We start from the raw sequence: 15117 nt of genomic DNA on the forward strand, positions 1-15117 counted from the left end.
TATAGTAATAGTTAATATGTTTAATAAATATAAGGATAAAATTAAAAAAAATATTAATACTTATTAATTTTCTTTAACAATAAATAATTATAAATAAAATAATTTTTAAAAAATAACCGATAAAAATAAATAATGAGAATATTAACTTATATCACTATGTAATGATTTATTTATTACTTACTAGTTTAGTGATTTTTTTTAAATATAAAATTTTCATTTATGAATAAAAATTATATTTTAATATATATGTAAAATAATGTAAAACAAATAAAAAGAAAAATTTTACCATCATTCTCAACAAACTTTAAATCTCACAACAGTTATAAACCCACAGGAAATAGGCATCTAGCCATCTAGGGTTTAGTTATTTTGATAACTGCTATTAATTGATTAAATTAAGGGTAATTTACTATTGGATTCATGTAGTTTATTAAAATTAATTATTTAGTTTATATTCTTTCAAAACTTAATTAAAACGTCTATCCACATTGAAAAACTAAACTCTTTAGATTTATATTTCTGTCAGAGAAAATATTATTTAACTTATTTTAATCGGGACTAAATAGTATAGATAATTAAAATTATAAGTACTAAACAGTATAAATAATTAAAATTTTAGATATTAAATAATATAAATATTCAAAATTAAAATAAATAGACTAATTTTTTATAATAAAAGAATTAAAGAGTTTAATTTTACAAAATAAAATGAGATTGTAATTAAATTTTTTTAAAATAAGAATTAAATAATTAATTTTAATAAATTATAGGAACTTAATAACAATTTATCAATACATAATTAAAGGATTAAAAATTTTTAGGATTACAATTATAATTTTCAATTATTAATAAATTAATTTTTTAAAACAGTTTACACAGTGCTGAATAAAAAACCTCTGCTTAAGGTCTTCAATGTGAAAAGAAAAAACCCTGGTACATAAACGGCGTCGTATAATCCACAGTATATATATATATATATGCCTATCCCAAACATAACTATAAGTTTACCTCTCTGACGGGCTTTGCACACTCTCACTCTCATTTTCTCAACTCTGGAATAGAAATGGATCAATTCAAAGGACAGCCTCGCCTCCCCAAATTTGCTGTGCCTAAACGCTACGACATCCGCCTGAAACCCGACCTTTCCGCCTGCACATTTGCCGGTTCTGTCTCTATCGTCCTCGACATCTTTGCCGATACCAAATTCATTGTCCTAAACGCTGCTGACCTCTCCGTCAACTCCGGCTCCGTTTGCTTCACTTCCTCTAAGGTATTCGCTCTATCTAAACAACTCCTAGCTTGTACTTAAGATTCAAAGTTTCTGTTAACTGAAACAAACTGTCATTTTCAATCAGGTGTTTGAGCCAGTAAATGTTGAATTGGTGGAGGCAGATGAGATATTGGTGCTGGAGTTCGCTGAAACACTTCCAATAGGAGAGGGAGTTCTCTCTATTGACTTCGACGGAGTTTTGAACGAAAAAACGAGGGGATTTTACAAAAGGTATTGTAGCTTTTTAAATTTTCGAATCCCACTAGTTCGATTGCAAAAAATATATATATATTTTTTGTAATTTTTTTTCCTGTTCAGTACTTATGAGCATCAGGGTGAGAAGAAAAATATGGCAGTTACTCAGTTTGAGCTAGTGGATACTAGGAAATGCTTTCCATGCTGGGACAAGCCTGCTTGCAAGGTCTCTCTCATAACTTAGGTTCTTGCTTTTGTGTTACTATTTATCATTTTCCTCTTATTCTTTTATTTAGTGGCTTCAACTGTTGGTTTTTCAGGCTAAATTCAAGATCACTTTGGATGTGCCATCTGAATTGGTGGCTCTTTCAAATATGCTAGTCATTGAGGAGACGGTGGATGGACCTCTGAAGACTGTTTCCTATCAGGAAACAACTATCATGTCCACTTATTTGGTAGCTGTTGTCGTTGGTTTGTTTGATTATGTTGAAGATCACACATCTGACGGTATCGTTATCCTCTCATTCAGTTTTTTGTGTTAATGATGGTGCAACCCTGTTCTTGATGTTGTGTAGTTTTGTAAAATTTACACAGGGATCAAAGTACGAGTGTATTGTCAAGTTGGGAAGGCAAATCAAGGGAAGTTTGCATTGCATGTGGCTGTGAAGACACTTGAATTATACAAAGTGTATGTTTTATCATCACTATAGCATTGATCATTTCCCAGTCTTCTGGTTTGAAGTAGATGCACGTAAATCAGTACTCATTTTTAGTATCACTTCATGTGCAATTTGATTTGACATTTAGTATCCTATAACTATTCCACATCACGCAGATATTTTGCTGTTCAATATCCTCTTCCCAAGTTGGATATGATTGCGGTCCCTGACTTTGCTGCTGGGGCCATGGAGAATTATGGCTTAGTTACATATCGTGAGACAGCTTTGCTCTTTGACGATAAGCATTCTGCTGCAGCTAACAAGCAGAGGGTATGTGCATTTCCTAAGTTCTGGTTTTGGCTACCACAATTGACTTTTTAATAAGTATTATTGACAATATGGGATGCATAATTGCAAATTATTTTTTTGGCTGCTGTTAAGGTTGTTACTGTTGTTGCACACGAGCTGGCACATCAGTGGTTCGGCAATCTTGTAACAATGGAATGGTGGACGCATTTATGGCTTAATGAGGGTTTTGCAACATGGGTATGTTGTTTGATTATCATGTCTACTTTTACACTTGTTCAGCATATTTCATGTAACAGGTCATAAATAAAGGAATTTTATTTGTGCAGGTGAGCTATGTAGCAGCTGATAGCTTGTTTCCAGAATGGAAGGTGTGGACTCAGTTTCTTGAAGAAACTACTGAAGGTCTTAGGCTTGATGGCCTTGAAGGATCCCACCCCATTGAGGTAAATACACAGGTTATGTTTCATTTTCTGTCTTGCATGAGTAGAAGTATCATATAGTTGTAGCATTTTTTGTTCCAATTAAAATTTTCTTTCCAGGTTGAGATAAATCATGCTAGTGAGATTGATGAAATATTTGACGCAATTAGCTATAGAAAAGGTGCCTCTGTTATCCAAATGCTGCAAAGCTATCTTGGTGCTGAATGCTTTCAGGTTCGTGCTTTATTATTATCCAAGTCAAAATCTCTTCATGATTATAGCAACCTTGTATATTTAGTATATTTACACACATTCGCACACTTAGAGAGAGGGAGAGAACTGTCAAAATGATATGCGGTGATGTTACTGTTACTGTCTGGGTCATTTAAAGTAACCTTTAGCTTTACTTGTTTTTTGGCAAGACATTGCTTAGAATAGTAAAGTCATTAGCGTCTTTTGTTTTGCATTTCTAATCAATCATCTCCTGGATTTACATGATTGGGATTTGGGAATCACATGATATGAAGTATTGAGTCTGCCATTACTTCCTTCTTGATAACTAATGATTACCAAATCCATGCATGAGACTAACCTGTGTAGTCATAGTTTCTTGTTGAGAAATTATGATATTGCAACTAGCATAGTATGTGTCTTCTTGTTGCCCTTTTAAGGCTATTCTCTTCAACACTCTCTTACTATTTTCTCTCTCTCTCTCTCTCTCTTTGTCATGTTATGAAAAGTTAACATGGATTTTATATATTCATATTTAGTTGATATATTTTATATATCCCTATTTAGTATAGGATTTATATTCCTAAATAGGTAGGATTTATATTCCTAATTAAATAGAGTAATTGTTGAAGATTTGAATATAAATATGTAATTTTATATTTTATAGAAATAATGAGAATAAAGATGTAGCGTTTCAGTTATTTTCTTTTCTCTTCCCTTTCTTTCTTTCTCTCTTTATTTCTCTCTTGTTCTTCTAATTCTTAAATTCTTCCACTTTGTGAAATTAACATGACTTGTAACACTTCACCTATTTATAATGTCGGAGGTCTCTTGCTTCATACATCAAAAAATATGCTTACTCAAATGCAAAGACAGAAGACTTATGGATTGCCCTTGAGGAAGGATCTGGTGAGCCTGTGAACAATCTAATGAATTCATGTGTAGACCCTTATTTTGTGATGAGTATGTGCATTAAGGCCGTGGAAAACCCGATGATGAAAAATTATATGACTGTAAGATATAATTGGAGGCATGGAACTGAATTATTAATTCCGTGGCATGATATTGAAAAAAAAAATAATATATTTTTTGAAAAATTAATTTAATTTAAATAAAATTTTGTTTTGTTTAAATTTAATATGGGTAGTTCTTAAATTGATCTAATTAAGTTTAATTGGGCCCCATGGGCCTAAGAAAGCCTAGTTAGAAATTTTAAATATGACTCATTTAATTTATTTTTTAAAAATTAAAATAAAAAAATATCTTTTTTCTCTACCCCTCTCCCATACAAACTCTCTCTCCCTTTTTGGCCCCACTCTCTTTCTCACTCCCTATTGGTGCCACCCTCTTTTCCTCTCTTCCTATTGGTTGGAACACTTCACCCATATCCCAGTCTCACTCAAATTCCTCAATCCCAGTTGTTTAAGTTATCTGAATCTTATCACACTAGGACTTCAAACCCTACCACACCTCTTCCTCACTCCCTATTAGTGCCTTCCCCTTCCCCTCTCTTCCTATTGGTTGAAACACCTCATCAATATCTCAGTCTCATCCAAATTCTGCAATCCTAGTTGTTTGAGTTATCTGAATTTTATCACCCTCGGACTCCAAACCCTATCACACCTCTTTCTCAAAACCCTATAAATACCCCACTAAAAAAAAAAAGGAAAAAAAAAATAAAGAGAGGAATAGCCAAAATTCTTTTACTTCTTCTTTCTTTCTAGCGATATTTCTTAAAGGTTAGTTCTTTTATTTTCTTTTCAAGATCTATGCCATGTAATGTTTAATTCTATGTTCCTTATTTTTAATTTATTTTATATGTTTATATAGATCATGTAATCATATTTAATTTGAGGGGATACACAATTCTGCACATATTCAGTTTTTTGTCTCTCTTATTTTTATTATTTTTTGTTATTTTCTGAATCTGTAAAAAATTTATAAAAATTATATTCATATTCCACACGAAATTCTATTAATTTTAGGCTCAAGAATCACTAAAAAAGTTTTAATATTTTATAAGTTATGGCTGTTTGAAGTTAGGGTTCCTGTAAAATCTAATTTGCAGGATACCCGACTTGTAGAGTCCATATCTCCCTTGTTTCTTAATATTTTTGCGCAAATCTGGTTTCTAAAATTAAGTTTGGAATCTTGTGAATCTTTTCCAATTAGTTTCGCATTCATATCTATTATGGTTGGTGAGTTCTGAATTTTACAAAAAAGTAGTGCGATTCTGTCATTAGGAAAATTTACGATTTGTGTAGATCATTTTGTTAGGGTTTTGTTTAATCTATGAATTTTATGATGTTTTGGCTATCTTCTGTAATTTTTTCATGATTTTTAGGTGTTTAACTATTTTTCAAAAATCAAATTTCTTGCTACTATCAATTTGCCAGAATCTGAGAATTGTATATTTATGTATGTTCTTGTGTGTTCTTGGGTTTTAATTGATATTTGATCTATTTTCTGTGTTTTTTTAATTCAAGAGGTGTTATGAACTGTTTGGATCATGTTAGAAGACTTAGACCATTAGTTAGTTGTAGTTGATTAGGAATTTTAACCCCTTTAGGAGACTAGAGTTTAAATTCAATGTGAATTGTTATTAGTATTTTCTTATTTTCTTTATTTTCTTTAGTTTCTTTATTTTTTATTAAAAATAAAATTGGTAAGTAGCCCTAAGGTAAGTACCAAAGAGGGCATTTGCGTGGAGCTTATGTGGAGCTAAATGGGAGTAAGCCAGGGATATCATGAGAAGACCCTTTCTTAAAGGTAGCTTGCCCCAATGGCAACTGCATTTACCAACAGGTAAGTAGCCCTAAACTCATCGAATAACCATTGGTATGAAATTGTAGTAGTAATAAAATTTTTATTTGATAAATTAAAATTAGTTTTGTTTTTAATTTAACTGACTTTTGCATGTAATTAATTTAAATAAATAATTTGTAAATTAAAATTAATCTTGTTTGTAAATTAAACTAGCATTGGCATGTAAAATAAATTTAATTTAATACTTGGTGATTGTAAAATAAATTTGCATGTTAAAAATCTTTATTAGGTTGCTATTGTTTGTGCCTTATGTGATATTAGAATAAATTACACATGTACATAATTTACTTAGTTCAATTATCCTTAGGGTAACTTGGTGAAAATTAATTAATTAGGTTAAATAGAAACTTAGGGTTATTTGAAATTGAATTTGTTTGTAAATTAAATTCTCAATAATAAATTAATTTTAGTCATTTAGTAAATATCATTTAAATAATTAGCAACCCCATTGATAGGAATTATTTGTGCATGAAAATTATTTGTTAACAATAACCCTTTTGTGAATTACTTGCGTGTGTAGGATTTGAATTGCATTTTTAGGATAAAGTTTAATAAAAGAATAATAAATAATACTTCTAGAAATATTAGTAGAGGACTGACACTCGAATTAACGAGTTTAGACCAGGCGTAAGGGGTGGCTAACACCTTCCCCTTACGTACCCACTATTCCGAACCTAGACATTGGGCTATGGTAATGACGGTTGTGGAAACTCTGCAAGGAGTAAGTTGCCATCTATGACCCTCGGAAGAAACACTGAATATGTCTCGATTTTTATCCGGGTGGTGACTCCTGTCTATTTATGCCTTCGTGGTATAAATCCTTAGTACCGTGTTAGTGTTATGGGAAGACGGTACTTACTAGTGGTTTGATTCTATTAGGATTGTATGAAGTGCATGTCTAGGAAATGCTGTCTAAGGAGGTGGTACTTAAGTGGGACCATTGTGATTCCACCATCTTTCCTGGGCATTACCTGGTGCATTTTATATAATTCTAGTGGATGATATTTCGCCTCACCCCCTCTCCCTACATCATGGACGAAGCAAAAGAGGTACCCTGTTGTATCTGTGACTCAAAGATCAGAAATTGGAATTTGAACAGGTTTTCTTCTGGGTCCTTCACTCATCTTTCTGCCAATGTTTGATCTATAATCATTTAAACTTTGAAATCATACCTTTAGTTTGAATGTGTGGAGATCTGACATTTATATTTTCTTCGGTTTTGTGATAAGTTACAATACTCTTACAAGTTAATGTGATAAATGGCAGTCACAATTCTTTTCAAGTGGTTCCCATGGAGATGGGCAGTGGATTGTCCCGATAACTTTTATGCTGTGGCTCATATGATGTGAAGAAGAATTTCTTATTGCAAACAAAATCTGAAACTCTTGATGCTAAGGAATCCAGTCTTGATGAGATCAGAAGTTCTTGGGTAAAAGTTAATGTGCATCAGACTGGTTTCTATAGGGTGAAATATGATGACAACCTTGCAGCTAGGCTTAGATATGCCATAGAGAAGAAATATCTGACCGAAACAGACAGATTTGGTAAATAGTAGATTGGACCTGCACTTGCTTGTGTCTTTGATATTTAAGAAGAAAAGTTAACATCTTGTTGTACCTTTGACAGGCGTTTTGGAAGATTCATTTGCCCTTTGTATGGCTCGTTACCAGTCTTTGACCTCCTTGCTTACTCTGATGGGTGCTTACAGGGAGGAACTTGAGTACTGTGCTGTCAAACTTGATTAGTGTAATGTTCACCTCTGTATCTTATTTGCTCTTTTATTTCAGATATTATTCCATTTCCATTTATCGTAATTCTACCTCCCTTTGTTCACAGATAAGTTATAAACTTATGAGGATTGCAGCAGATGCAACCCCTGAATTATTGGACTACATTAACCAATTTTTTATTAATCTTTTCCAAATTTCTGCAGAGTAAGTTATTTTGGCTACAATTTTTTGCACATGCTGATTCTTCTTCGTTTTCTTTTTTTTTTAAAAAAAAGGATGATATTATATTAAGTTGTGAATTCACTTCCAATTGTTTAAGTAAATGCTGTGATTCTTGTTCTAAGAATTGTGTGTAATGCCTAGTAGCAAACTTGTAAAATTGATTGTTTTCAAAAAAAAAAAAAAAAAGTAAATATCAATCTAAAAGAGTTTATCTGAACTTTTTCAAGTTCAAGTCCTTTCTTGGAATCATACCTGAAATTTGTTCAAGTTTTGTGCACAAAACCTTAAATTTCCCCATGATATAGAATGTTGGCATTTGTTGCATTTAAGTTCCTGGCAAGAAAACAACTTTCATGCTTTATACTTTTTTTTGTCTTATGCCACTCAAATTTTGCTTTAATGAAAATTTAAACACTCTTTTTTTAATCAGAATCACTGAATAGATCTGATGTCGTCAACCTATAATCTGCTAGAAATTAGGCACAGGGGTTATCGAATTGCCACAGGATTTAGGACTGAAGGTACTCTAAAAGATGATAGCAGAATATCAAGTTACCCGAGACCTTCATGACTAAAGAGTTACCAGATATATGCGTATGTCCAAATAGCAAGAAATTCCAATTTCCTTAGTATTCAAAAAGCCAACTTTTCCAATTTCTATAAGCAACATGGCTCTTTTCTCTCTCTCTCTCTCTCTCTCTCTGTTTTAACACTTATCCTTCATCTGTTTCCATTGTTTAAATTCTGTTTATAGGAAACTGGGTTGGGACCCTAAACAAGGTGAAAGCCGTCTCGATTCAATGTTGAGAGGAGAAATTTTGACTGCCCTTGCTGTGTTTGGACATGATCCGACAATAAATGAAGCAAGTCGGAGATTTCATGCATTTGTAGATGACAGAAATACACCACTCCTTCCACCTGATATAAGAAAGGTTGTTAGGCAATATATCTATTAAATATCAGTGTTCCTCTACTTACAAGCCCCTAATGTTACGGACAATGAGTGCAAGCAGCATATGTGGCAGTAATGCAGAGAGTCAGCACGTCAAATTGATCAGGTTGTGAATCTCTCCTGAGAGTCTACAGGGAGACCGATCTAAGCCAAGAGAAAACTCGCATTCTGGGTACTGAACTACTTTTCGAAATTTTTGTAGAATATATAAATTTAATGAGTTTGTGGTAATTATATATCCATATATGCCTTGTGCAGGTTCATTGGCATCTTGTCCAGACCCCAATATGGTTCTTGAAGTTCTTAACTTTGCGTTGTCTTCTGAGGTAGAACAGAGTTTTGTACATTCACCTCAATGGCAACATTTAACTGAGAGACAAAAGTCTTTTGAAGAATAATGATCCTTAAGTTTATATATCACTTGATCTAGGTTAGGAGTCAAGATGCTGTTTTTGGACTTGCTGCTGTTTCCAAGAAAGGACGGGAAACAGCTTGGACATGGATGAAGGTAATGCCTCTAAAGCCATTAAACACATTGTCCTCATACAATTAAGAGTTCCTTGCCTGACACTTCGTTCTTCTTTCTTTCCTTATTTCTTTCGGTTTTTAATATTTAAGTTGAACCAAGAAAAAAAAGTTAAAAAATTTAAATTATTGGAATACAGGACAAGTGGGATCACATTTCAAAAACCTATGGTTCTGGATTTTTAATAACTCGCTTTGTCAGTTCAGTTGTGTCACCGGTTAGCCTCCTCTCTCTTCTTTCTTTTTATAGGTCTCTTCAGTTTCTGACTTCTGCTATTATAATTATTTTTGGCGTTCTGCAAATACATTGGAGAAATTGTTACTAATGTTTGATTCCCTTTAACATTGTCCTGTTCCTACAGTTTGCTTCATTTGAGAAGGCTAAGGAAGTAGAGGAGTTCTTTGCAAGCCGCACTAAGCCTTCAATTGCCAGAACCTTGAAGCAGAGCATTGAGCGGGTCAACATTAATGCAAAGTGGGTTCAGAGCATTCAGAAAGAGAAGCAACTGGCCAAGGCTGTGAAAGAATTAGCACAGGGGAAATACTAAGGGTGCAGTCACGTTCCATAAAGGTCTTTGGTTGAATATCACGGTTCTTTGTAATAAATCTGCTTTAGCAATCCTCGATCATAACAAATATGTCATGAACTTTTAGCTTGCTGTATATGGTTTAATGTGTTAGCAATCTCTCCAGCCTTTCGGTTTGCAAGTGCTTTTGGTGCGGTGTCCAAGAATTTCAAGGCGTTAGATAAATACCTCGCAGAGCCTCTTTTTTTAACTCGGAGGCACAATGAATACAGCTGCTCATATAGCGGAAGCATGCAACTCTTACAATCTCCTAATCCCCAAAACAAATAGCTAACCATTTACATAGGGATATCTTCTCATCCCTAACACAAATATCTACATTTACATAGCGAACTCTTCAAATCAATGAATCGAGTTCTAGGACGTCGCATGCCCCTATGAAAAACAAATGGGCAGAACTCTATTGTACCGTAACCGCATGAAACCTAACAAAATGAAGAGCTGCAAGGAAAATGTAAAGAATCTGTCATGTTTTGTTCTTGAGCTTCCTTTGAGCTTTCAGATCAACCACAATAACGGTTATGTTGTCTTTGCTTCCTTTTTGAAGAGCACGGTTTGAGAGGTACTCAGCTGCTGCCTGAGCTGCAGGATCAATTCCCTCACCCCTTGAGTAGGGTAGTGCAGCACCATTCTTTTTATGCCAGACAAGTATTCGTCTCCGAGCCAGGTCACATGCTTCTTCGTTTGACATGACATCCCATAGACCATCACTTGCCAGAATCAGGCATTCATCTTCTTTTGCCCGAGGAATAAACATAACTTCTGGTTCTGGAATAATCCATGGTTTTAAAAATCTATCACCTGCATCCAGGTAAGGTGAGTTTCAAAGTTACCACTTCACTAATCATAATCAAATCCTAACAAATTTACATGCACATAGTCAATACTACACAAACAAACATGTGAACCAATGCAGTGATATGAGATGACAAAACTGCAAAAACACATTACCTGCACAATGAAGCTCGTCTGATTGTCTTTTGTATATATTTATTCCTCAAACACACGCATTGCAAAGGAAATCGTTTTCAAAAATTCAACACACAAATAACATGTCCCTTCCGATGGGTTGTTTACAAAGAAAGGAATGACACAATAAGTTCCGTGTCACATGATGAGAAGAAAAGTAGATTCCCCATCACATTTTGAAAGGGATAAAATTGTTTCACTAAATGAGCACTGGTCCATGAATATTTTGCAATTACACTTGAAACAGATATAGGATACCATTAATAATTCAACTCTTTCACTAGATGCATAAAAATTTCATATCATACAAGTATCAGTATCTTGCACAAACACTTGAGATCTAGCATACAATTGATTTCCCCATCAACTAGTCATTTTTGGGTGAGGCAGGGTCAAAATGAATTTAATCCAATTGATATATTGAATTCATTGCTCACACAGGTTGTGGTATCAGCATCTCAAGGTCAAACTATGAGAAATAAATATACTTTATCTCATACTGCAAAATTTTATAAGCAAGCAATAATGGCAGTATTACTTATCTTTGCAGTATACACATTGATTTTTTCTATTTACTCATCTTTGATGACACAGCCAAAGAAAGAATCTTTTAAGTTTCAGGTATATTCTCTGGAGGTCCTACTCTCTTGTCTAAAGCCAACATTAAAAGTTTATGACCACAGGCAGTCAATGTAGAATCATCTCAGAGACTCCAAGTGGAATGCAAAATTGTTATCTCTGCACACCACAAAAATTTCAAAGTAACAATATTAAGGGGGAAAGACATGACACAATGTTCATTGGACAACACCTCAAGGCAAGTCCATGCAAATTGAATGTACTCATTCTGAGTTTACCACCTTTGAGATTAGGCATTCTGAACAAGACAGTAACTTGCAAATAAGAGAATCCTGGTGACAGATGTTGATGATGCTGTGGTTAAATTTGAAAATAAGAAAAATGGTGTAGAACACGTACCAATTGACCTTGACATTGCAAGTACGCCAAAGACACGATACCCATTCCATTGTATAACCTTGCCTCCAGCTGCTTCTATCCTTGCATATTCATCTTCCCGGTTTGGCTGAAACAACAAAAACAAGATGAAACAAGTGACAACAGAAGAAGAAGGCTTATTGTTTTGAGGAACTCTTACCTTATGATCCACTGATAAAGCCATAGGTTCTTTCCCACGATATAGAACTGCTCGTGAGTCCCCGCAGTTTGCTACTATAATGTGGGATGAACAAATAATGGCAACAACAGCAGTTGAACCCACAGTTTCGGGGGCAACTGGCTCAGCGCTGCCTTTTCCTCCAACTTCAGCATCTACCTTAAGAAAACAATTCGTGAATGTTTTCTTCCACTGCTCTTGGCAACTATCTTTAGTACTTCCATCACACAGGCCATTCTTAACATATTCTATCTCCTCAGCCAAAGTAGAATGGATATGATCACAACAATAGTTTGCAACCTGAGCAAAGCACCAAACTCATTTAATACATTCATCTGCAGAAGGAAAAAAATATATATGGTTTGTTGATATGAAGAAACTAATAAGGAAGAAAAAGGAAATGCTACCTGTGAGCCTCCATGACCATCATAAACCCCAAAGAAATGAGCAGCTTGGTGAGTTATATACTTGCTCATACCATCAAGCACCCGGTCCCCAACTAGCATTTGTATAGGAATTTCCAGAAAATAAGGCACAGTTGCAACTGCATCTTCCATCTCAGGTCTCCTTCCACATATAGATGTAACACCCCAAAGGGGCACATAGTCAACCTCAAAAACATTGCGTGTGACTGTTCCCCTCACTCCTTTTCCCAGAGCCAACTGAAGTACAACTGCATATGGCTTTGGGTCAGAACCATCTCCAATCTCTTCCTCAAGGCTCACTGCCACAGAAACAGAATCTCTCACGACCTCTGTCTCAACATTTGACTCCAAATCTGTGGCATTAGCAATAATATCAACACTGCAAATGCTCTTCCCAATATCCACAGAACCTGGCGTTCCTATCTCAGAGGTGGCCTCAAAACCCAGGAATTCCTCTCCACATAAGCTGCTAGTCTCACTAGCCGCTGAAAGAGAACAAGAGCTATCAAAAATAGGATCACCCTCCAAAGAAAAGGAATCATCTTCTTCTTCACTTTCCTGGTTTATCACATCATCACTGCCCACCCAATTATTTTTATTTTCAGGGACCATATCCAACAAAGGGACTCCTCTCTGCTTGTCCTGTTCTGGAACTGCAACTTTTGTGTCACTAACTTCATTATCCAAATCACAACAATGACGATCATTATCCCCAACAGTAGAAACCTTAGTTACAGAATCGGATAATAAGCCAGCCGTGTCTTCCATTAACTTAAGTCTTGTGATATCCAAATGGGTATCTATGGTTGGGTTTTCACATACTGAATTACCTACCCTAAATGGCACTGCAACCGTCGGAGGCATCTCCTCCATCAAAATCCTTATCTAGGCAGCACAAAAAGCTACCCTTCGACCCCTCTAAAATCATACCTGTCATTATTCAACTAAATGATCAACCCTCTCATCAAGAACGATTTTGGAAAGTAAAGAGCCGGTTTGGACGACCATTTTCCATATCTGCAAAAAAGTAAAAGAAAACTCAATATTCCTAAATCAGGAAGCAAGTTCAGGAGATGCAAGATTTAGGTGAGCGAAAAGGTGGTGAAAGGGAAATGGGTAGTAAGAGCTCGTCAACAAGAATAGACCCAAACTTCCATTTATGGAAATTACAAGATTAATAAGTAATAAAGGATAGGCTAAACCTGCTTAGGCTTTATCAGCTTCTTCTTCTCCAGACTCTTCTCTATCTACTTCCATCAACTACGGTAAAAGAGAAATAGCCAGAAAGCTACTTTAAATCCACAAAAAATATAACAAAATTTCGAAAAATTATATAAACAAGAAATTAAACTAAATATGAAATCAACCCTTTATCTTGAAACACAAGAAAGAGGCAGAAAAAAAGAACTCAGGAAAGCTGAAGTCCCAAGAATCACAGGAAAACCCTAAAAAGATAGCACTCATTTTCACAAGTTTTCTTGAGTTCCCTGGAACCAAGGCAATGCATCTCAGCCTCTTACAAATTCACTCTCCCTCTCAGCCTCGCCTTCTGCGTCTCTTTCTAATAATTATCACAATTAATCTATAAAGAAAGCGAGGAAGCCCAAAAAGAAACAAATGAAAGAAAAAGGAGTCACTACCTAATACTGTTGTCAATGCCTAATACTGTTGTCAACTGTAAGAAAGCGTTCCTGTCGTTCCCCTTCCTATCTTCAGAACCAAAGACTACCTTCCTTCCTAAATTCTGAAAGCCATGGAAGAATCAAGAAACAAGATATAGAGGGGTTTGCTTACCATTTAAAAACTAACGCCTCAAGTGTGATCACTAAAGACTTGTTTTCTTGATTCTTGTATTAGTCTTGAACATAATTTAATCATATGTGGACGTTTAGACATGGAAGAACAAGAAAGGAAGTGGAGAAGAAAAGAAAAGAAAAATTAACACTGGAAAAGAAAAGGAAAAAAAAAATTAGAAAAAGACATTGCAAAGTGAGTGAGACTGATGGACAGGTGTCAAGTGAGAAGAGCAGACAACAGCATCTCTACCCATCCCATGCTCCTGTCCTTCATTTTGGTCCCCATTCCATAACAGTAAGGGTCTGTTCAATATTTGTATTAACAAAAGGTTTTCATTCTGGCTAATTCTCTTTTTCTCATCTCCTTTTCTACTCAAACAACCAAACACTTTTCCCTCCTTCCTTTACTTACCAATTGAGAACTCACCGGCCTCTCTTTTACAAGAAATTTAAAATAAAATTGTAATAAAAAAGTGCAATTTTAATTCTTTCATTTTCTTTCACTTCTTACAAAATCAAAAAATTGCAATTCCAAACCCTTTTCTTTTTCTTTTTTTCAACCTCTCCTCCATAAATCTAAAAAAGAAATAGTAAATTTTCTTGGACCATTAAATACAAATTCTTAAGAGAAATTCAAAAAATCTAAACAACAAAACATACCTATACTTGACTCCATCAACAAAGAAATGTTCATTCTTAAATCATTTCCTCTTAAAAGAAGAGTTAATTACTGAAAAAAATCTTGAAATTTGATAATTTTTATAATTAAATTTTAAAATTTATATAATTATCGAATTAAACCCTAACATTTAATTTATGTCTCAAATT

The 15117-nt window shown here is 34.4% G+C and overlaps 1 protein-coding gene and 1 pseudogene across 4 annotated transcripts; one reads left to right on the forward strand and one right to left on the reverse strand.

Annotated features, from left to right (window-relative positions):
- The first annotated feature begins 1020 nt into the window (after nt 1–1020).
- Nucleotides 1021–10046, forward strand: LOC110646947 (aminopeptidase M1-like; annotated as a pseudogene).
- Nucleotides 10047–10081: 35 nt separating this feature from the next.
- On the reverse strand, nt 10082–14443 carry LOC110646945 (protein phosphatase 2C 53). Of its 4 annotated transcripts, none has more exons than XM_058129843.1 (6): nt 14288–14443; nt 13696–13753; nt 12476–13423; nt 12051–12368; nt 11873–11978; nt 10082–10726 (listed from the first exon to the last, which is right to left on the reverse strand). In XM_058129843.1, the coding sequence occupies exons 3-6, from the start codon at nt 13364–13366 to the stop codon at nt 10392–10394; spliced, it is 1650 nt and encodes a 549-aa protein (XP_057985826.1). In that variant the 5' UTR covers nt 13367–13423; nt 13696–13753; nt 14288–14443; the 3' UTR covers nt 10082–10391. The 4 variants fall into 4 exon arrangements, with proteins under 4 accessions (XP_057985826.1, XP_057985825.1, XP_057985822.1 ...); XM_058129842.1 differs by having other exon boundaries at nt 12476–13510; XM_058129839.1 differs by having other exon boundaries at nt 14134–14437.
- Between the last annotated feature and the right edge of the window lie 674 nt (nt 14444–15117).

This window comes from Hevea brasiliensis, chromosome 11, assembly GCF_030052815.1.
Source record: "Hevea brasiliensis isolate MT/VB/25A 57/8 chromosome 11, ASM3005281v1, whole genome shotgun sequence".
Taxonomy (NCBI): domain Eukaryota; kingdom Viridiplantae; phylum Streptophyta; class Magnoliopsida; order Malpighiales; family Euphorbiaceae; genus Hevea; species Hevea brasiliensis.

Coding starts and splice junctions, on each gene's coding strand:
- LOC110646945 (XM_058129843.1), bottom strand. CDS start 13,366: ATGGAGGAGATGCCTCCGACGGTTGCAGTGCCATTTAGGGTAGGTAAT. Junction 11,979..12,050: donor CTTTATCAGTGGATCATAAG/GTAAGAGTTCCT, acceptor TTGTTGTTTCAG/CCAAACCGGGAAGATGAATA. Junction 10,727..11,872: donor TGCAATGTCAAGGTCAATTG/GTACGTGTTCTA, acceptor ACCTGGATGCAG/GTGATAGATTTTTAAAACCA.